This window comes from Lissotriton helveticus, chromosome 5_1 (assembly GCF_964261635.1).
Source record: "Lissotriton helveticus chromosome 5_1, aLisHel1.1, whole genome shotgun sequence".
Taxonomy (NCBI): domain Eukaryota; kingdom Metazoa; phylum Chordata; class Amphibia; order Caudata; family Salamandridae; genus Lissotriton; species Lissotriton helveticus.
This window is the reverse complement of record NC_136065.1, coordinates 977,628,021-977,651,004: the sequence shown is the minus strand read 5'-3', so window position 1 is coordinate 977,651,004 and position 22,984 is coordinate 977,628,021. Positions and strand designations below refer to the sequence as shown.

At 42.9% G+C, this 22,984-nt stretch overlaps 1 protein-coding gene across 1 annotated transcript in view; it reads right to left on the bottom strand.

Annotated features, from left to right (window-relative positions):
• Positions 1-22,984, bottom strand: part of TCERG1L (transcription elongation regulator 1 like) — a 1,322,664-nt gene that overhangs the window by 1,248,864 nt on the left and 50,816 nt on the right. Inside the window, exon 2 of the mRNA XM_078643487.1 lies at positions 8,398-8,544. Within this exon, the coding sequence (XP_078499613.1) occupies positions 8,398-8,544 (147 nt within the window). The remainder of the gene's footprint in view (positions 1-8,397; positions 8,545-22,984) is intronic.

Below are 22,984 nucleotides of genomic sequence, written 5' to 3'. Positions count from 1 at the left end.
CTATTTAAATGCTAGCCCAATTGTGTGGCTGAGTCTCGTGCTCGCAACAGTAATGGTTCAAACCAGGATCAATGGGAGTTCTCCAGCAAAGACTCCCATTGACTGTGGTTTGATCTGTTTAAACATGAGTAAATTCTTCTATGGTGCAGTTATCATAAAATATTTTTTATAAAAGTCACATCGAATTATTTTTCCAAATAAATGTCTTTGTGCATTTGTCAAATGTCTAGCTGTGAAATATATATGATACATGTGATAGGATGAATAGAATTTCCTGGGAGTGTTCACTGTAATGTCAGGGCCACATTATAACAGGGATGCTCCATAATGCAGAGGATAATCACAGCATTCTCAGGATGGCCAATGTTATGCTAGGGATGGGCTTCAACATATGCACCACTGCTCAGTCTCTCACATGACAGACCTTGAACTTAAACACACACAGTGTGTGAGAATGTGGGGCCAATCACTATGCAGCAACAGCCCTACCCTGCCCCCGGTGAATGGCCATGTTGTAGCTTTGCACTGCCAACCATACTGTTAGTGTGAGCACTGGGTTCCATCTCCCAAGGCAAATGCAGGCTGGTACATGGAAAGAGCCAGCTCACTCAAAGCAAACACCTTTCTTTGGAATAACCAGACCCTTACCTTGCATAGATTGTGCCTATTCCAGCAAAGAGGTAAAATGAGCAGCACTAGGGTATGAAGTAACAAAACCAGTCTCCCAGTGCTGGATTTTGTATAGGTCAACCTAGGAATGCTAATGTTTTTTTCCCTTTATAGATGTCCACTTTAACCTGTTCTCAATTGCATGTTTTAAATATGCTTGAGTTGAAAGTTTCTAAAGTGCCATTGAGTGCACCCCACCTAGATTATGAGGTATTTCGAAATTGGTAGATGTAGAACGTAAGTCAAAAATCAGCAGATAACCTTTTAAACAATCCTCTAGTTCCCTAAGTTCTTTTAGATATGTGGAACTGTGTGCTTCCTGGCTGGGGAGCCTCAGCTAGCTTAGTGTTCAGAACCTTTTCCTGGCAACTCATCCACCACATGCTGTCAGCTTATGAGTGCTGGAATCTCCAAAAATTATTGTGGTCCATTCAAAGATCATTTTGCCTTTTTGGTGATTGTGAACCGGAAAAATGAAAAGATGCTCCAGCCACACAAGAGAAAACTCTCCGCATATCATGAAGTTATGTTTTCGATATTCAGAAACAAATCAGTGTTTGTGCCAGAAACAAGCAGATTCCAACACATCCCACTGGATTTACATTTTTCATCAAAGTGGCAGATAGCTTTGAATATGGCAGGCAATTTTACTGATGGCTTGTACAGATGGGCCCTCAGTCGCTCCTCCAGAATATCGGACCCCCTGCCATGTTGCATGTTTAATTAAAATTCACACCTCTAATTAGTACATGTTTGTTACTCCACTCAGAATCATTATCTAAACACCTAAGTTTCAAGGTAGAAGAGTCCCTATCGGAGAACGTTTGGATACGTTCTTTAACAATGAATTCCTTTTTTTGTGATTAATTCATGAAAGACCTATTTAAGGAACTCAATGGTCTTCTAAGACAAATGCATAACCTTTGATTTGAAGATAATTAACTCATTTTGCGCATGTAGTTAGTATCAAGTACATTTCACTTATCTGTTGTAAGGGTTCAACAATCCTGAAGGGGCATTATGGACCCCACATTGTTTGTTGTAAGTGATCAGGTTCCCTAAGGCCAAAAAAGCCTATCATGTTGGCTTTGATGATCATAAAAATTATTTTCCAAATTTTCAAAAATTTTATTAGAACTGCTATTATGAAAGGTACGGGTGTCATTCGGAAAAATGGGAAAAACACAGTGACCAAGTGATTGGTGCCCATATGCAAAGGTTGTGAAAGCAAGCAGTATCTTGTGAGGATATACTTTGTGAGGAAAGCAGGGTGTTTTCTTTATGAGATTAATGACATGCTATACACTCTCTGGTATTTTCATTTGTGCATGACACTTACCAGTGTAGAGTGGGACTAACTGAGGGGGTATCATATGTTTATTTCAATATAATCTTCCAGCTATGCATGTCATTGTTTATGGAAGCCTACTGATGTCTTTGAATTGAGTGTTTGAGCGTTGCTAGCATTACCTTGTTCTTTAGGAATGAAGGGTTTACTTATCTATAAATAATTATGACATATTTTATTAAGAAATTTCACGTGTTTGCGCAATTGCTTAAAAACAACAATGTTATGATTAATAAATATTATTTTTGGTTTGGTTGACATGCTGAGCTATCATGGCATTATAGAATATTTCAAGAAAGGCCAGCACCATGTCCCAGTATCAGCACAGGTAGTCTGACCTAGGGTCAGCTTGCCACCGGTGTTCCATCCAGTGCCTCATCTCTGATAACCATTGCCCCATAAATATCAGGCTGCTGCTCATTGTTGTCTTAGATACCACTAGCTACAAAGGATGGGATATGAACATGCATGTTCATTGCTAAACTCAAACTTTTGATGCATGGCTCGGATGGCTCTGATAACAGACACAAGGGTCTAATGGAGGATACAAAGAAGGGCAGGAGTCAACTGAGACGAACACCAGCTATAGGAAACTGGGTTGAGGCCTTTTCAATTTTATCAGCCGCAATTATGGAGAAGTATACGGAGCAAGGGCCAGCCCTTTTCCAATACTTCAGAACAACACACAATGAGGCCATCAAAACTGGTGGCATTGGTTGTATCCTTTACGCTATGGAATTCCATTAAAAAATGTCCATTTGCCCAAATGTATTATGGGATCAGAAGACGGTCAATTTGTGAATAGGGGATATGGGAAAATTAATTTCCAGCACAACGGTTGCTCAGATAAAGCAATGTATGAACAGAGGCCAACCAAATCTCATTCATACCTAAGCAAGTGGACCTTCCGTCAGCCCCTTTGGACTCTGTGGTGGGCAGGGTAGCAGCAAGAAACATTGAAGAAGTAAGTACAAAACATATGTAGACTATTCAATGCTGGCTCTTACTCATGGCAAACGATCAGCGAGTTGGCCCACAGCTGCTTGAAGTGTGGAGCTTCCCATCCAGCATCAGCATGCCAAGGGGAACAGAAAGGTGCACCCAGTCTCTTAGCCACTGACTAGTGTTACAGCATTACAAACAGCAGACATCCCAGCAAAACACTTTACCCAAACATACTTAAACATTCAAACTTCTGGTCCTGCTATCCTCACATCAATACAGTCCTAAGGCCCGTCACTCATTCAATTTTAAGTCCTCTATCAGCTGCTGGGGAATTATCCCAACCCAAATAAGGGTCCACTGCTGATCAAATGATTCTTGGCAGACTTTACAATCCCTTACTAAGGTCCATTTGCCAGGCAATTATCAAAGAATCTAAAATCAGCAATTGATGAGCCTGAGGTGGCAGGGGAAAAGATACACAAGAGTTAATATTAGGGCAGTTGATGGGTCCTTGTGAGACCCCACGCCAGATTTTATTGTATCACCTTCGGGGGGCTAAGAAGGAAGCTGGCAAATTCTGTCTCATTCACCACCTTTCATATGCCAAAGGCAATTCTGTTAACGACTGACTTGACAGAGATGCCTGATCTGTTACCTACAACTCTTTTGATGAGGTGGTTGATGTGACATGGCGGACCGGTAACAGTGCCTTGCTTGTCAAACCTTGACAGTTTTCATATTTTGGGTCATACAGACTTTACTTTGGCAAATGCATGTCCATAGCCTGCTCAGTTTTGTGTGCGTACATTGAAACCTTCAACAATGTCCTCAAATGTACATTTTCAAGGTCACACCCTCAGGATTGGGAAACACTCTTACCTGGATAACTTTGCTTTTATAAGTTTGGCAGGCACCCAAGATTGTAAAACAGCCCTACATGCATTGCAGTAAGTAGCAGCGGAGCTAGGAATCTTACTGGCCTAACAAGACCAAGTGGTGATGACCATTCAAGGAACAGAATTGGGCATAGTTAAGGGTATCTTCAGAATGCTGGTGACAAGACCAAGGCTCTAAGATGTGAGACCGAGTTTGTCTTCATAAGGGAATAATCAATGGAGGGGTGAGCCATATCCTGCTTGGAAAGATTCAGTTGACAGTCAAAGTCATCCCAACAGGGAGGGTTTTTGACAGGCAGATGGCAAATGTGGCCTCCAACGTTACCCTAAAACACCACTTGGGGCTGTATCATGATGGTTCTGCCACAGAGCCAAGCTCCTGTGTTATTGAGCTTGATGTGTCAAAAATTCAAACATATACCTCAGAAATTCTCAGAGTTAGTTCATAAACTATAAGCAGAACAAGACAGAAAAAGTGAACAGATATTGCCTCTGTCTATTATTGACTTGTTCTGGCTACAGTCCCTTCTTTAACCCCTTCCATGCTGATGACGAGCTCAGCTCGTCATCAGCCTTACCTACCTTGTGCGGATGACAAGGTGAACTCGTCACTCAACATGTTGATTTTGAAAATCCAGCACACAGCGGGAAAACCGCTAGCGTGCAAGTGGTTAAACTTGGAAAAAGAGGTCTGTGTTTAAACTTTAAATGCCTCAAGCACAGAAAATACGTTCCCAGCTCTGCTCGGTGACATCATGATACAGCCTTTGATGGGACCAGTAAAGACATGAGAGAAGAAATGCAGATGTAGGGAGTCTAAGTACTTGGTGCAATTCAACAGCTCCTTGATTTGTCAATTGCCACTGGCCTCCAGCTCTGATTTGTGCGTGTTTAAGGATACCTAAGTTAGGGAAGACTTTGGCATAATTGTGGGGAAGGAATGATGTATCAGCAAGTGGCCTAAGTGTGGTGGAAGAGGAAGATCACAGTGAATATCCAGGTTCTGAGCTGGGATGGGGCAGTGAGATAAATAACGGTGATGGATCAAGCCCTGATCTTTGGACTGGGTAAGAGTGGTCTGCTTAATTCAGACACTCTGTTCATCACCACCCCCTTTTCTGTATCACAGTGAATATCACAGCACTAGAGATGCACCTCATAGTAGTTGAATTCCATCTCTGGCCCTGCAATCTCTCTGATAAGAGAATTCTACTATGGTCTGTTAACATGGTGGTAGTGAAAGCTATTAATATCTGGGGCCTCATTTATGAGGCCGTCCGTCACTTTTACGCCGCCGGTGCGTCACTTTTTGTGACGCACCAGCAGCGTAAAAAGTGTGCCTTGTTGCACCATATTAACAAAGTGACGCATCCAGGTAGATGCGTCACTTTGTAAACACCTGTGCTACATTATACCTAAGCCAGGTATAATGTATGCAGGGGGGCGTTCTTACCCAAGACAGGGGCATAGAAGTGACGCAGTGAAATCTATAACATTTCACTGCGCCACTTCTAGGACACAAATGCGTTAATTTCTTACGCCTGTCTCACAGCAGGCGTAAGACTGACGCAGGCCCTTTCACATGGGGCTTGCCCCATGTGAAAGGACACATTGCTGGAGTTGCGTCACTTTTGTGACACACTCCAGCAATGCGTCACTTTTGCGCCATACAGATACGTCAGAAATACTGATGTATCTGTAACTCCTTGCGCCATGATGCGTCATACTGTAAATATGACGCATCATTGGTCTCGCTAGGAGGGCGCAGTGAAAAGTGACGCATCGTTGTTTTCACGCAGCAATGCGTCACTTTTCATAAATGAGGCCCCTCGTCTGTACCTGTCCCACGTTGCTGTATTATTTGAGAGATCTGGAGAGGGTGTGCCTGAATAGGAATGTGGTGTGCAGGGATCAGCATATGGAGCATGCCATAAATAAGATCACTCAGGCATTATTTCATCTCCATTGGCAGTATTGTCACAAACGATCCCATTGAGCTCACATTTCCCACCACAGCTTTAGCACCTACTGCACTGAACCAACATATTTTGAGACTAGGTGAGCTATCACTCATCCTGAAAAACATGAGTGTGTTACAAGAACTGTGTCCACATATTCTTAAGTGTCTGCTGCAGGAAGCAGAAAAACCTCAACCTTTAAAGCAAGCATGCAAAACTCTATTTTAGGGATTCAGAAGGCAAAAAAGAACCATATTTGGGTACAAAGACTTTAGGCATGGGCATAATGTAAATTACTCCAGCTTATTTAACGTGATTTCTGGATTTTTGTTTTATGCTTTTTATGTGAAATTCATGAAAATATGCTATTATGCTGCTTTGTGTAATGGCGCTCCAATAATGGTAAAACGTTACTGCAATGTGACCTTCACAGTAAAAATGTACGCGAACTACAGAACACGAGTACCTGTTGTTCACGGTGTTTTTGTTTAAATGCGTCCTCAGAGCAAAGATGTATGCGAGGCTGCATTTCACTCTAAAATACAGCCTGAAACTAGGAATCTACATATCGAGTAATTACGTATCATTTCCCATAATTTTGTCGACATTTTGATTAATTGCCCAAAAGCAAACTATGCAAATTTTGCACACCCCAACAAGACACCTATCTGGCGTGAGCCACCGTGGAAACTGCAGGGTCCCCCAGACCCCACCTGTACTCTGCCTTCAGAGCTGCACTTAAGTGTTGGGTGAGGTCGAAGAATAAGGAGCCCGACTACAGAGCCCCCACTGAATTCCAAATTTTGTGGGGCATGCTAAAATGTGTGTGCATTGCCACCCATCCAAGTTATGAAACATTTCTGTTTTCTTCAATCTTCATTTTATCCTCTTTTTGGTGCGTTTAGGTGTGGGGAATTAATTGCGAAATCGAAAGGAATGAGAGGCCCCCCCCCGCGTCTAGGGGAGGTGGGCCTTTAGTGGCATTTTCGTGCAAGAGGAGGCGGCTAGAGAGAGGCTGGGCCAGTGCACAGGGGAGTGGTCGGCAGGAAATATGAGGAGGTAGGGCAGGGTCTGAGTGCGTCCCCCAGGGAAAGGAATAAGAGCTAGGAGCACGAGGGAGAAGCCCTCTTTGTCCTCTTGGCTCGGGCGCTGCGGGTCGCAGCCAGAAGCAAGTTGCCCACCAACCCATCCCTGTTGTTAAAGGTAATACTGGCGGGGTCTCGGGCCAGAAAAATGGCGAGGACCCCTTTTTGGCGGGTACTGGCTCATCCTGGAACAGGGAGGGCAGTCAATGGGGCTCCAGGCTGGCGGGAGAGGGGGCCGTCCTGCTGGTGGTCCTGGACTCTCCGGCCCTACCCAAGATGCCGGTGCTTGGAAGAAGCAAATTGGTGAAAGGGGGTTGAAACCTGGGGCGCAAGGATAGGCACAAAGCAGTACCAGGTGGCCGCATCTAAGGCGTAGATGACAGGTAGTTACCTGGAATGGAATGGAAGCAGTGGAGATGAGTTGTGGCCTGCTGGTACAACCGACATCCAAAGTGGGTCTGGAGAACCTGTATTGTAAATGCAATTGTAACCTGTGATGCAAACTAATATTGCACAACCCAATGTATCAATGTGTGTTGGATTGGTTTAATAAAGTTGGTCTAATGTTGACAATGCATCAACAAATAAAGAGAGCGTTATCTGAGAATTAATAAAGACTACGCAGTGAAGACCAGACACTTTGTGTGGTGCCTTTTGTGGTGTGCCAAAAGTTAGGCAAAGGATGGTGGGACGAATCGCACGTTATATGCCTACTATATCAGCATTCAAACCCTGTGTTTGGATGACGTAACCCTGACATTAGGCGGGCTACAGAAAAGCATTTGAAGATCCAAAACTGGTCAAAGGGATCATGTCATAGCCATCATATTGCAGGCCCTAGGGGACCCTTCTGATGCCCGGCGGCATTGATCAGAGCATACTTAGACTTGCAGACACTGGGAACAGATTATTTGTTGTTCCGAACCCCCGACATGGCATCAGTTTGACCACGCAGTGGAATTCTGCCTGCTGCTCTCGAGACACATAGGCAATTGTTATTCACACACTCCTTTAGGATTAGTGCATCTACTTCGGTTTTCAAAGGTTGGCTCATCCCAGATAAGGTGAAAGAGTTGGGATGGTGGGAGTTAGACTGATACAAGCTGTAAAGTAGACCCAGACATATTTCCAATACATCTATCCTCTGGCTTGTTCCAGAGGGGCCTCACTTTATCCTGCTTGGACAAAGAATATTACATTGCAATAGCTCACTGTGGGAATAGATAACTTTGTTATGTTGAATAATAATGTGTAATGTTTTTTACATAGTCCCTCACTCTGGTTTTATGAAATGTTAATAATATTGTGTAATCAATATTTGTTGGCAACAGCAAGCATAAATAAAAATTTTAAAACGTATTTTCTGAAGATGACTGTTTATATGTGCACTGTCTACAAATGCCAGCTTCTGCACATAATTCCTTTTTTTTAAATGCTTAGTAATTTAAAACACAACAATATCTAAAGGCATAAACTGAGTTAACAGCTGATATTACCTTGCATTTTGGGATCCTCTTTTTCAACCAACGTTTTGCAGCACGGGGTGGGACAGTGGCTGTGAATACATGTGGAAACACTGGAACAAAATCCACACCAGACGAAGGCGAAAATCCAATGACTGGAGAGTGTGCCCCCAGCACCCACTGCAAGAAGAAGTGACGATATATCGATCAGAGAAGCCTTCCTAAATCAGGCGCAAGGAATCATTACTAAGGAGCAGCAATATTTCTCTCGTGTGCAAACTGTCTTAGAATCGCCAACAAACAAGCATTCATGTATGGCACACATTAGGCAGGCAATGACTCCTTTAACACTCGTGTACAAAGACAGAACTAATGATGTAATGGTGTATTATATGTTGTAATCAGTATCTGAACACTTCTTTCTAGCATAGTATATAATATTAGCACGTATTATGTTTAGCCAGAGTTTTTAAGAAGAAAATAATGATTCTTATCAAAAGCAAATTATATTGGAATATGGAACATTATATCATATACATGTGATTGTGTCTATATATACATATGCACACACATATATACACACGCAAATACATATATACAGATATCCATGTATTTATACATATATATATATTTATATATATATATATATATACATATAAATATTATATATATATAACTATAACATTACTTTAACCTTTGCACTGAACAACAAAGGTTAAAGTAATGTTATAGTTAGGTGCATTTCTCAAAAACAACAGTAATGTTTTGAACTAAAAAAAAAGAAATTCACCAGTTATAGTTAACAGCACTAACTATAACTTGCGCCCCGCCATGCACTGCTTATGATATCACTTGCTACATGTTCTATGACATCATTCATGACATCACTAATGGCATCATCCCAGTTTCATTTTCCCGCATATTTCTCTATAAATTACTATGGCATTAGAGGCCCGATATTAAGTAAGAAATACCCCAGGACAATTTCAGCCATCATTATTGCCATCACAGATACAAATCTTTCGGGTGAAGAAAGCATGCATTATGTGCGACATATGCCATACACTTAACAGCTAGCATAGTTGACATTAACAATCAATCACAGATATATAGAAAACCCTCATTTTGAATGGTGTTCAATCTATATACAACTGTTGACAGAAAGCCAAGTTCTTAACAATAGTGAATGCCGGTTCCAAAACAAATGCGTTACTACAGACAGCTTTTATTTGTGTCAAACCCCTGAAATTCACCGAACCTACATTGAAAAATGAATTTGATATCAGTAGAGAACTGGGTACTGTAAACAGTGGTTACTCTATGGAAAGAGGTAACTCTATACCACAATGTTTGCAAACAGTGAAACATTTATGAGAAATATACTAGACATTTTTAAAAGTATCTACTACGAACAACCGTTGTCCAAAAAGACACTTTTTGCTAAAAATAGCCAATATATGAATGTGCTAAACATGATACCACCTGCACCCTACATGCTGTGGCAAAACAGTTACAGATAGCCCATCTTCTCAAGCAAAACATGCACATGTACAAAGGTTAGTACCTAGTGCACACACTCTTCTATGTGATGTAGAAATTGTCACGCTGACACGATTCTGTGTAATAACTCAAGGCTGCTGGCAACTGTTAGTTTCCACAACTTAGAATATGACTCCTGCTGATACCTTTTTCTGCAGAGCCCAAAATCTTGTGTGGAACATAATGAACACAAGCCAACTGTCCCCTGTACACAGAGGTATTCTCGCATTGAAAGATTTAAAATGTGTTCAATACCTCTAACCACCTATGGGGCATTAAAAGCACATTTGTTTTGAAAACACTTGCACCCATATGTCAGACCCAGGCTGTACACAAATAGGGAGGCAAGTAATATGGTACTTATCCGCCGCTATAAGAACTATAAAACAAACATGTACACTCATTGGATGATGTCATCAGTGATGTCAACCATAATGTAACTTGAGATGTCATCAGTGATGTCATAGAACATGCCATGAGTGATGTCATATGTGAGGTCATAAGCAGTGCATGGCGGGGGCATGAGTTATAGTTAGTGCTGCTAACTGTAACTTGTATTTCTGTCATTGACAAATTCATTTAACTAAAATGCTACTTTAACCTTTGGTCTCTTCAGTGAATTTCTACGGGTGTTTTTTAAACAAAAACAGATCTTCTTCTCACTATTATGTTACATTAACCTTTGTTTTTTTCAGGGAATTTCTAGGGTTTTTTAATGTAAAGGAATATATAATTAAATGCAACCCCCGTCATGCATAGCCTTTAGCCATGCGTGGTGGGGAATTTGCTGCAGGGTCTGGCCTGCAGCCAGCCCTTGCAACCAACCCTCTTCCATACAGTCAACCCCACACAGCTGCCCTGTGGACCCCATCCTCCAGGGCTGTTTGTTTTTTAATTAAAGGGGAGATGGGCCGTGGTCCACCTCCACAAGACTCTTTAGGCCCTGAAGACCACATCTAGCAAGGTCATGTATTTTTTAGGGGAGGGGCCATGCGGCCTCACTATCTGGGCAGTTGGTGGCCCCAGGGATCCCATCCCAACTTATTTAAATAAAGGTCCCTGCCCAAGCCTTAATTGGCCCTGGGGACACCAACCCCCAGGGCCACTCTTTTAAATAATGTGAGGGAGGTGCACATGGCTCCCCTCCCCAGGTGGATTTTGGACTCAGGGACCCCACCCCTACTAATTTAAATAAGGGGAGGGGTGCCACATGTCCCCCCTCTCTGAGCCTTGTTAGGCCCTGGGGATTCCATCAACCGGGTCCCCTCTTTTGTGTAAACGGGAGGGGATACTCAGCCCCCCTCCAGAGCTGATTCTGGCCCTGGTGACCTACCTCCGAGGGCCCAACAACATTTGCAGAGGGAGGGAGATAGTGGCCCCTTTCCCTGGCCCGATTATGGCCCCAAGAACGCCACACCCCATCCCCTAGGGCCCAGCATAAATTTTAAGGGGAGGTGGGCATGCGGATCCCATTCCAGGGCCAACTGTTTTTTAACAAAAAATATGAGTCTCTGTAACCTTTGTTTTTTTCAGTGAATTTCTATGGTTCATTTGATTCAAAATTCAAACTATAAGATCCCTGTAACCTTTGGTTTTTTATGAATTTCTATGATTTTTTTTAACTAGTAGTTGTGCTTGCAGAGTGGTGGAGAAAGGGGGTGAGGCCTTGCATCAGCTCTCAGGAATCCTGCTGCCTAGTTCTTACTAGTGGTAAGAGGAGGACTTCTGGGCCCCCAAGAACCCTCAGCATCCAAGAGGGCTTGATCTCCCAACCAGCAGTGTGGCAGGAGGAGCGTTTGCAGAGGGGTGAAGAAAGGGGCATGGTCTATGAAGACCTCTGAGCAATTTCACGGTGTGGGAATTACTGCAGGTAACAGGATGGCTTGTTGGCCACCAAGAACACTCTAGAGCCAAGGTGACTTCATCGCCCAACCAGCAGTGCACCAGGAGGCAGGTTTGCATAGTGGTGGTGAAAGAGAGAGTGGCCTCTGAAGTCCTCTCAGCAATTGCCCTCTGTGGGACTTACTGGAGGTAACAGAATGGGTTGTTGGCTCCCAAGGACCCTCTACAGCCAAGAGGACTTCATTCCCCAACCCGCAGTGCACCAGGAGGTGCGTTTTCTGAGTGGTGGAGGAAGGGGTGTGGCCTCCGAAATTCATTCAGTCCCCTTAGCAGTCGCAATGTCTGGGACTTACTGGAGGTAACAGGGGGGCTTGTTGGCCCCCAAGAACCCTCTGCAGCCAAGGGGAAGTGATCCCCCAACAAGTTGCATGCTAGGAGGAGCATTTGCAGCGTGGTGGTGAAAGGAGGGAGGCAGAGCCTATGGTGACTTGCCATTTGTTTTTTTGTTAAGGGAGGGTGCCATGTGCCCCTCCTCCCTGGGCCAATTTTTGCCCCAGGGACACCATCCCCGGGGCTCAGCCTCTTCTTTTAATTAAAAAAAATAAATAGGAGGGCTGCCCAGCCCCCACCTGGGCCAATTTTGGTCCAGTGGACCCCATCCCTCAGGGCCCGCATCTATTGTGGGTGCTACAGGGCACCCACTATATTGGGGACCAAGGGGGAAGCCTCAAAGCCCCCGTGGTTCTTGCCGGCTCCCTGCGTCCTGTAAATATATATTCACTGAAAACCCAAAGGTTACACAGATGTTATAGTTAGGAAATAGAATTAAGAAAGACTTCAAAATTATCTGAAAAAACAAAGGCTACAGGGACGTTATAGTTAGGAAATAGAATGTTTTAAGACATATACATTCACTGAAAAAAACAAAGGTTACAGGGACATTATAGTCAGGCTCAGGTTTTTCATATAAAACCAGTGAAACCAGTTATAGTTACCTGAGCTTGCTATAACGTATGCCTCCACAATTAACTAGTGATGACCTCACATATTACATCATCATGACATGGTCAGTGACATCACTGATGACATCACTGATGACATCTCAAATGACCTCACTGATGACATCATCCAGTGATTGTGAGTGTTTTCTAAAAGTTTATGAGTGTTAAATATATAGTAAGATATTGCAAATGTTAACATATGAAACTTTGTGTACGACTAATGAGTGACAGTATTTGTAACACACATTATATAAGTAGCTATGTGACTGTGTGTAGCCATGTGTGAGTGGCTCTATGGGTGTGTGAGTGGCTCTATGGGTGTGTGAGTAGTTGTATGGGTGAGTGAGTGGTTGTATTGGTGTGTGAGTGGGTGTGTAAGTTGCTGTATGAGTGAGTGAGTGACTGTGTATGTGAGTGAGTTGGTGTGTCAATGGTGTATGGGTGAGTGAGTGGGTATTTGAGAGGCGGTAGAGGTGAGTGATGTGGTTTGTGAGTCACTGTATAAGTGATTGAGTGGGCTAATGTGTTTTATTAAAGGCGTAAGAGGAAAACTCTGCTTAACCAGCAGAGTTGTCAGAATTGTGCTCCTCTGCACTCCACTTGAAGCCTGGAGTTTGGCAAAAAAAACTCTGCCATTCGCCGGCAGGTGAACTTTTGCTTTCCAGTGAATTTCTATGTGGTTGTTTATCCTGTTTCCTAACTATAATCTCCCTGTAAACTTTGTTATTTTTTTGTGAATTTCTATATTTTTTTATTTGATTTCCTAAATGTAACCTGTAAACTTTGAGAATGGGAGTATGGGTGGTGTAGAGGTTGGTGAGTGGATGTGTGAGTGGCTGTATGGGTCTGTGAGTGGGTATATGAATGCCTGTGTGGGTCTGTGAGTGGGTTTGTGAGTGGTGCTATGAATCTGAAAATTGATGAGTGAGTAGCTGTGTGTGTCTGTGAGTTGGTGTGTGAGTGCCTGTCAATGGGTATGTAATATCACTATGGATGTTGGGCAGTTGCATACTTAGAGTATTTAAAAGGGAGAAGCATGGACTCTGTTCTCATGAGAAGACAAGAAAGAAACCACTCGTCTCAGTTAATAGTCGTATTGCGCTCCATTGGAATAATGATGCAGTCACCTCCAATAAGTATTTTGGATTGTTTTCCAGTTTGGAATACGAGAGGAAACACATTTGTATTTCCCTTCACCAAGCACAAGATGTTAATAACATTTGTGCTTTACTGAAGTGGAGCTTCAACTGGCACACCTGCTATGTTTATATTTGCACGTGCTTGTCGTTCAGGTTTAATTTCTGTGAAATGCACACCAGGGTACCAAATTCAATGAAACAGAATTGCTGTTTCATTGAATTTGGTATCCTCATGCCATATATGTCACTCTCTTGATACTGTTAAAATTAATAACTTAGATCATTGAAATGTCAGATGTAAAAATGGGCTAAAGGGTGGTGGTTTTGATGATCATTATTATTATTTTTGTTGTGGTTTATTTGCATAGTAGAGCCATAAAATTGAGACTGTTGTTTGCCTAATATACCCATGTAAATATTTTGAGAGTGAGAGCAGCCATATTTAGGCTGCAATAGCCGATCCACGGCTTAGATTGAAAAGGTAGTAATTTCTGCTATGTTTTGATATTTCAATCAAGTTGAAGAAGAACCCCTTTTTTTTAAAAACGTGTCGAATAGTGGGATACGTTTTCACTCGAGAACATAAATATCTGGATATGGGCAGATGACGTTGTTAAATTATGCATGATAAGCAATTTGTAAATTTGGGGGAAACAACCCATGACATGGGTTGTCAGTGCCGATCCACGGCAAGATTTCAATACACACATATGTTAAGTGTATAAACTATTGTAGTTTGAAAAAATGAAATGCCGATAATGTGTGAGAAAACAGCTTCAAAGATAGCGCTGTTGTTAACATTTGTGGCTTAGTCCCTCACTTGTGTTTACCATGCGAATTAGGCTCTTAAAATAATGGCGCCGTGCATAGCGTTCTTGTAAGACACCGAGGAAGGGACGCTTCCCGAAACGCGTCTGTCTTGAAAATAAAATCCGTTTAAAAGCTGAGGATCCCGAGAGTGCTGTTTTTCTTCCCGTTGGGAGAACTTGGGGGAGAATATTGGAGCGTGAATATATATATATATATATATATATTTATATATATATATATATATATATATTCACTGAAAAAACCATAGGTTTCACACATGTTATAGTTAGCTGGACATTTCACTCATACAAAACCATTGAAATTCCCCCGTTATAGTTAGTTCAGCTAACTATAACTCACACGCCCGCAATGCACTGCTGATGGCGTCACATATTAAATCACTCATGACATGGTCAGTGACATCACTCATGACATCACTGACTACATCTCAAATGACATCACTGATGACATCACTGATGACATCAACAAGTGAATGTGTGTCTTTCTGAAAAATAAATATATTTTATATATGTATATCTAAAGGTCGATGGAAGAATAAATGGGTAAATAAGTGACTAAATGGATGTTTTTTTGTAAAATTGATTGTATAACTGACTTATTAAGTGTATCTTAGTAAATACATGTATTAGCGAGTGATGTTTATATATGTAAATATCTGTATCAGTGTCTCACTTTGTGTATAAGTGGCTGCATGGGTTGGTGAGTAGCTACATCAGTGTCTATATGGGTTATTAGTTGGTTTTTTGAGTAACTACATATGTTTAAACTAGTATATGTGAGTATTGATGTATATAAGTGAGTATATGTGAGAGTGAGAGATTGGAAGAGTTCCTGTATAAATAAGTATGTGTTTCTATAAGTGATTGTTTAAGAGAGTAAGTATGTGTATTTTTCTGTAGAAGTAAGTGTAGTGGTGTGTGTATAGCTGTATATGCACGAAAATGGATGTTTGATAGTTTATTTGCATGTGTGAGTAACTCTATGGATGAGTATCAGTGTGTAACAGGATGTATAGGTGTATGAGTACATATGATGAGTGAGTACATGTATGAGTGACTATATAGAACTGTTGGTGAATGATGGATGTGTATGTAGATGTTGGAATTACTTAATAGGCTGTTGTAACTGGTATTGATATCTCCATTTTTTGGAAAATGTTCGTTTCTATTTTTGAATGTGTGTATCAAAGGTTATATTAGGGTGAGTGGTTTTTGTAAAATTGATTGTATAACTGACTTATTAGGTGTATCTTAGTAAATACATGTATTAGCGAGTGATGTTTATATATGTAAATATCTGTATCAGTGTCTCACTTTGTGTATAAGTGGCTGCATGGGTTGGTGAGTAGCTACATGAGTGTCTATATGGGTTATTAGTTGGTTTTTTGAGTAACTACATATGTTTAAACTAGTATATGTGAGTATTGATGCATATAAGTGAGTATATGTGAGAGTGAGAGATTGGAAGAGTTCCTGTATAAATAAGTATGTGTTTCTATAAGTGATTGTTTAAGAGAGTAAGTATGTGTATTTTTCTGTAGAAGTAAGTGTAGTGGTGTGTGTATAGCTCTATATGCAAGAAAATGGATGTTTGATAGTTTATTTGCATGTGTGAGTAACTCTATGGATGAGTATCAGTGTGTAACAGGATGTATAGGTGTATGAGTACATATGATGAGTGAGTACATGTATGAGTGACTATATAGAACTGTTGGTGAATGATGGATGTGTATGTAGATGTTGGAATTACTTAATAGGCTGTTGTAACTGGTATTGATATCTCCATTTTTTTGAAAATTTTCGTTTCTATTTTTGAATGTGTGTATCAAAGGTTATATTAGGGTGAGTGGAGGTCCGCCACTCTTTCACAAGGATGATATCATCAGTGATGTCATTTGAGATGTCATCAGTGATGTCATGAGTGATGTCACTGACCATGTCATGTGTGATGTCATATGTGACATCATCAGCAGTGCATTGCGGGCGCGCGAATTATAGTTAGCTGAACTAACTATAACGGGGGAATTTCAATGGTTTTGTATGAGTGAAATGTCCAGCTAACTATAACGTGTGAAGCCTATGGTTTTTTCAGTGAATTTCTAAGGTCTTTTAAATGCGAATTCTTAACTATAACATGGCTGAAACCTATGGTTTTTTCAGTTATTTTCTAAGGTTTTTTAAATGCTAATTCCTAACTATAACGTGGCTGAGGTTTTGTAAATGATAAATTTTAAATCTATTAATTGTTATATTTTTTATACTGATTTCCTACATTGTTTTACAGTATTTATTTTTAGATATTTTATTTTTTAAATTACATGAAATATTTTTATTATACATTGAATTTTGTTTTTTTAAATATTGAAATTGTAATATATATTTCTTTATTTTATATATATTTTATATAGCAGGCAATGATATCCTATGGAAGGAAATTCAAGTTACTGGTAAGTACGGTTAAAATTACTTTTCAGGATCAGTACTGGGCTGAAAGATGCAGCACTGAGGTCTCTCCTGATAACAGGTGAGTAAATCGGAATTCGTAGTTCGGCTGATTTTAGAGGAATTTTTTAAAGTTCCAAAACTCCACACTTAGAATAATTTCCAAGTGAAACCAGTCAATGTTAGCCTATGGAAGGAAATTCAAGTTACTGTAAGTATGGCTAGAATTACTTTTCAGGATAAGTAGTGGGCTGAAAAATGCAGCACTGAGGTCTCTCCTGATAACAGGTGAGTAAATCGGAATTCGTAGTTCGGCCGATTTTAGTGGAATATAGTGTATTTTCAAAAATCAACGCTTAGAAACTTTTTCAGCAAAAAGCAGGCAATGATATCCTATGGAAGGAAATTCAAGTTACTGGTAAGTACGGTTAAAATTACTTTTCAGGATCAGTGGGCAAATAATTCCCCTTCAATCCTGAGGGTTACTAGGGTCCAACTAGCCCACTAGGTACATCTAGTAAGCGTCACAGAGCTGCGTAGCAGGGAGATGTAAAATGGGGAACGGCCTAGACCACCTCTCTGCAACGCAGCGCAGTGGCGCTTACTGGAAGCACCTTCTGGGCTAGTTGGTCCCCCGGAGCCCTCATGATTGAAAGGGAATTTTTTAAATGAAATTAAATTAAATGAAACAAAGAAAGTTCTTAATAAAGCGCACTGCAACCAAGCGGCTTCCTGGCCCTGAAGGTAAAGAGCTAAAGAGTAGGTATTGCCGAAGAAGATCAGCTAGAGTACGCTATGGAAAACAAATGAGTCTTGAGAGCTTTGCGGAATTGGGAGTAGACTGGTATAGATCTGATCGACAGAGGGAGGGTATTCCAGAAACGGGGAGCTAGTACAGAGAATCTAGTGCCTCCAGTTTTAGATCTACGGAACCGTGGAACAGTGAGGAGAGATTGATTGTAGGAACGAAGGGCACGTTTAGGAGTGTAGGGGATAATACGAGAGTTGATGAAGGCCGGGGCAGTGCAGGTGCGAGCCATGAAGGCCAGGCAGCCCATCTTAAAGAGGGATCTCTGGCAGATGGGAAGCCAGTGGAGGGATTTCAAAATAGGAGTGATGTGGGAGGACTTGGGAAGGTGATAAATGAGACGGGCGGCCTGATTCTGGATAGCCTGCAGTCGACGTAGTTCGTAGGCCAGGATGCCCACATACAGGCTATTCCCGTAATCAAGACGGGAAAGAACCATTGCCAAAATAATAAGTTTGAGGGCATCAGAGGAAAAGAAACGGGACACTTTCCGGATAATCCGGAGAGAGAGGAAACAGGAAGAAACAACTGAGCTAATCTGGGCATGCATGGAGAGGTCCCGACTAACTTTAATACCCAAGGTCTTTGCGGAGGCAGCCGGTATGGGCGGGGGGCCAAAGGTGGAAGGCCAAAAGGCGGCCGACCACGGGGAGATAGTAGGGCCTGTCAGGACCAACTCCGTTTTGTCCAGATTAAGCTTGAGTTGGTTACGGTTCATCCACTCCGAAATGAAAACTAAAATGGAGTGGAATTTAGGAAGGGAGTGCAGAGGAGAAGAGAGATCAAAAACTAACTGGAGGTCATCCGCATAGTTATATACGGAGACCCCCATGTCGAGGAGAGAAAGAATAAGGGGACGGATATAAAGATGGAAAAGAAGAGGGGACAGGGGGGAACCTTGGGGGACCCCGTGAGGAACCAAGCGGGTTGGGGCGGTATAGCCAGAGAGATGGACAGCCTGAGTCCGTTCTTTGAGAAAAGAGGCGAGCCAAGAGAGGGCGGTGCCCCGAACGCCCGCCGCGCAGACACGGCCGAGAAGGATGGAGTGGTCGACCGTGTCAAACGCGACGGACAGATCTAGGAGCACCAAGGCTTGAGGTAAGTTGGAGTCTGCCTTACTCTTTAGCTCGTCTAGAACGGACACGACCACTGACTCGGTAGAATGGGCCGGGCGAAAACCCACTTGGTGGGAGGCCAAGAGATGATTATCCTCAATGAAGGAAGAGAGACAAGATGTAATATAGCTCTCCAAGATTTTCCCCAGGTAAGGGAGAAGGGAAATGGGTCTGAAGTTGGAGGGAAGAGAGGGGTCTGAACCAGGCTTTTTTAAGATGGGGCAAACTATAGCTGATTTAAAGAATTTCGGAACTAAACCTGAGGGGATAGAGGCGTTAAGGAGGGAAAGAGGGGGGTCGGGCAGTTAGTGAAAAGTTCTCTCAGAATGCGAGCTGGGGCACAGTCAGCCGGAGAGCCTGACTTCACTTTCTGAAGTAGAGCCAGAAAAGAGTTCAGAGGGATCGGTGGAAACTGATCGAGAGAAGGGAAAGACAGAGGAGGGGTAATAGGAGGAGAAAGAGGTGGCGATGGTGCTAAAGGAATATTGGATTTAATCTTCGTGATCTTCTCTAGAAAGAAGTCGTTCAGAGACAGACAGAGAGCGTGGGAGGGGATGAGATTAGGGTTGACCCTATCCGAAGCAACTAAGTTGCGAACTATGGAGAAAATCTCTTTGGACTTATTAGCTGACAAAAATATTCTCTCCGAGAAGTAGGTGGTTTTGGCTAACAGGATGGTCTTCTTATAATTAGCCAGAAGAAGCTTGTATTTGGTTCGCAAGAAGGGGCAATAGTTGCGTCTCCAGTGGCGTTCGGAACGTCTAAGATCCAATTTAAGAATTTTCAGCTCGTCTGTGAACCATTTTTGGGCGTCATGGGGGCGGCAGGTCTTGACTTTCCTAAGGGGGGCCACCCGGTCGCAGGAAGTGGACAGCCAGTGATTCACGGCGTCTACTTGACGGTCAAGGGAAAGAGTACATAGGTCGGGGGGAAGAAGTAGTGAGAGAGACACAGAGAGAGTTGAGGTCAATTACGAGCTGTAACATTCTTGGGCAGGGGGAGTTTCTCTTGGGCTCCAAGCTCAATAGGGAATGAAATCAAAAAGTGATCAGACCAGGTGCAAGGAAGGACTGTGGGGGGGAGGATAGTACAGCTAGCTGACCATATTTGATCTAAAATATGGCCATGAATGTGGGTGGGGGAGTGAAGGTGAGGAAGGAAATTAAGACACTGAAGAGTGGCCGTGAAGTCCTTGGAGGACAAGTCCTCCCTGAGGTCGCCTGGCCAATAGTTAAAGTCTCCCAAAAGGAGCACAGAAGAATTATTGACAACAAGCGTAGCCAGTAGTTCTTGCAGGGCGGGCACAAAGAGGGGCATGTTCTGAGGGGGACGATACATAAGGACTATTGTGAGGGGGGCCAAAAGGTTAATGGAGTGGGCAACTAAAAAGTCGACGCCAGGTATGGGAGGGTAGGAAAGAAGCAGAAACTGAAGATTAGAACGAATGATCATCGCCACACCCCCACCGGCTTTACCAGCTGGTCGGTCCGCCCGAAGGGCGTAGTAAGAGTCGGGGAGGGCGGACAGAAGATCAGGGAGGGAGTCAACCTAGAACCAAGTCTCTGTGAGAAACAGAAAGTCAGGGGTATCGGTGTCTAATAAATTAAAAAGCTCAAGCTGGTGCTTGCCTGCCGATCTAGTATTAAGCAGGCAAGCGGTGGCCGTGATGGATGGGGGGGAGGGAGAGGGACAGGGGGGGGAAGAGCCTGTAACCGGGGAGTAGACAGCGTAGGCTCAGACGAAGAGAGCAACGGGACAGAGATGCCCAAAGCTGCAATACGCTGAAACAGGGAAGGGGCAATGGGCTGAGCTAGATTTAAGGAGAATAATTGAGCTGGGGTATAAGTGAGGGCGGGAGCAGGGTGCGTGGCCCCTGGTCCCTGCCGGTCGCGGACGGGCGCAGATGGGCTTGCCTTAGGCGCGCCTTCAGCGCGCTGACGGCACGCCCGCTGCGCTCGTCCGCTACGCGTACGAGGAATGCACATCTTTATGGGAGAAGGGAGCGTGGCCTCGTGGCGAGGAAAGGGGGCGTGGCCTCGTGGCCGAGGGCGTGGCTTGTGGGCAAGTGGAGAATGGCGGCGAGTGTGTTTCCAAGCCATGACAACGCTAAGGTCCGCTGCGTGGAAAGCTAGCACAGTGGTGAAGGAAGGGGGCGTGGCCTGAGGTGACATGTCTGCAAACATGCCCTGTGGTGCCACAGAGCTGCGTTGCAGAGAGGTGTAAAAAGGGGTGTGGACTCAGAACACCTCTCTGCAATGCAGCCCCCTGGTGCATACTGGAGGTTCCTGGTGGGCTAGTTGGCCCCCAGGGACCCCCAGTATACAAGGGGAATTATTTCCCCCTCTGCAAACGTGCCAGGGGGCGCGTTTGCAGAGTGGTGCAATGAGCGGGCGTGGCCTCCGGCGCGATGCCGGTATTTTTTTTTTTTTTTTTAAGAACGGGGGCTGTGTCCTCTCCGTTAGGGCCCATGGGGGGGTCCCCAATCCCCCCACAGTCCCAGCCGGCTCCCTGCGTCCTGCAGGAGCCGGCATTGCTTTTCCACATGGGGAGCAGCTAACATGCTATGCTTTGATAGCATATTTGATAGAAAATTGCATGGGGAAAACACGTTTTGGGACCCCCTTTTTTCTCAGCCCCCACTTGACGAATCACCCCGAAACTTTCAAGATAGGAACGGAGCGCCCCATCTTCTTTGAGAATTTCACGAAGATTCGTTGACCGGCGCCAAAGTTATTCCAAATAGAATGCTGCGGATTTCCTATGGAAACTAGGTCCTAACTATAACTACCTACTGACGACCGCCAGTAGGTTATATATACGTCGTACAGAACTTTACTCGTGGATGGCAAAGAAGAACAAGCAAATACATTGGAGGTTGCAATACCCTCATTGTCACCCGGACCATCGAATTCAGCCGTAACATGGTACTAAACCAGCTAAAGGCTTTGGAGAGTGTTTGGGTGATTTATGTGAAGTTTGCCAACATCAGCATTGAAGTATTTTTGAAAGTCGGATCGACAAGAGGCATTGTGGGAACTGAAGTCCGGTTGAAGCAGGTACTAACAGTTAAGGTGAACATTTCAAGCATAATGATACCTTTGCACTAGACATCATGAAAGAACTAAACAAGTACTCATACCTTAACGAAACAAATGTATTTTAAACGTGAAAAATGAACAATACCAAAAAAACGGACTGCCTCTTTAAATTAATTGACATTGTCCTTCTTCAATGTTTCAGTCACGTTTAAAACAAGCTAACGAACCCACCAATGAAAAGAAAAAAAGCATATGAATAAGAGGTCTGTTACCTCGAAACGCGTTATGCTGAATTTTGCCCGGAATAAAGGATTCCTTGAAAGTACGCTTGTGTGGCCGGTTTCACGCTGCTGCATGCTGCGCGTGGATAATGTTCATATATATATATATATATATATATATTCACTGAAAAAAACATAGGTTTCACACCAGTTATAGTTAGGAATTAGCATTTAAAAAACCTATTAAATTCACTGAAAAAAACATAGGTTTTACACCAGTTATAGTTAGCTGGAAATTTTACTGGCATAAAACCAATGAAATTCCCACGTTATAGTTAGTTGGACTCACTGTAACTTGCGCGTGCAATGCACTGCTGATGACGTCACATATTACATCACTCATGACATGGTCAGTGACATCACTCTTAATACTTAATCACACTTAATAAACCAGTTAACCAATCAAATTTTTTTTTTAAAACATCCATATAAACACTTATTTAAACATTTATTCTTCCATCAACTTTTACATATACATATATAACACATATTTATTTTTCAGAAAGACACACATTCACTGGATGGTGTCATCAGTGATGTCATGATGTCATGAGTGATGTCACTGACCATGTCATGAGTGATGTA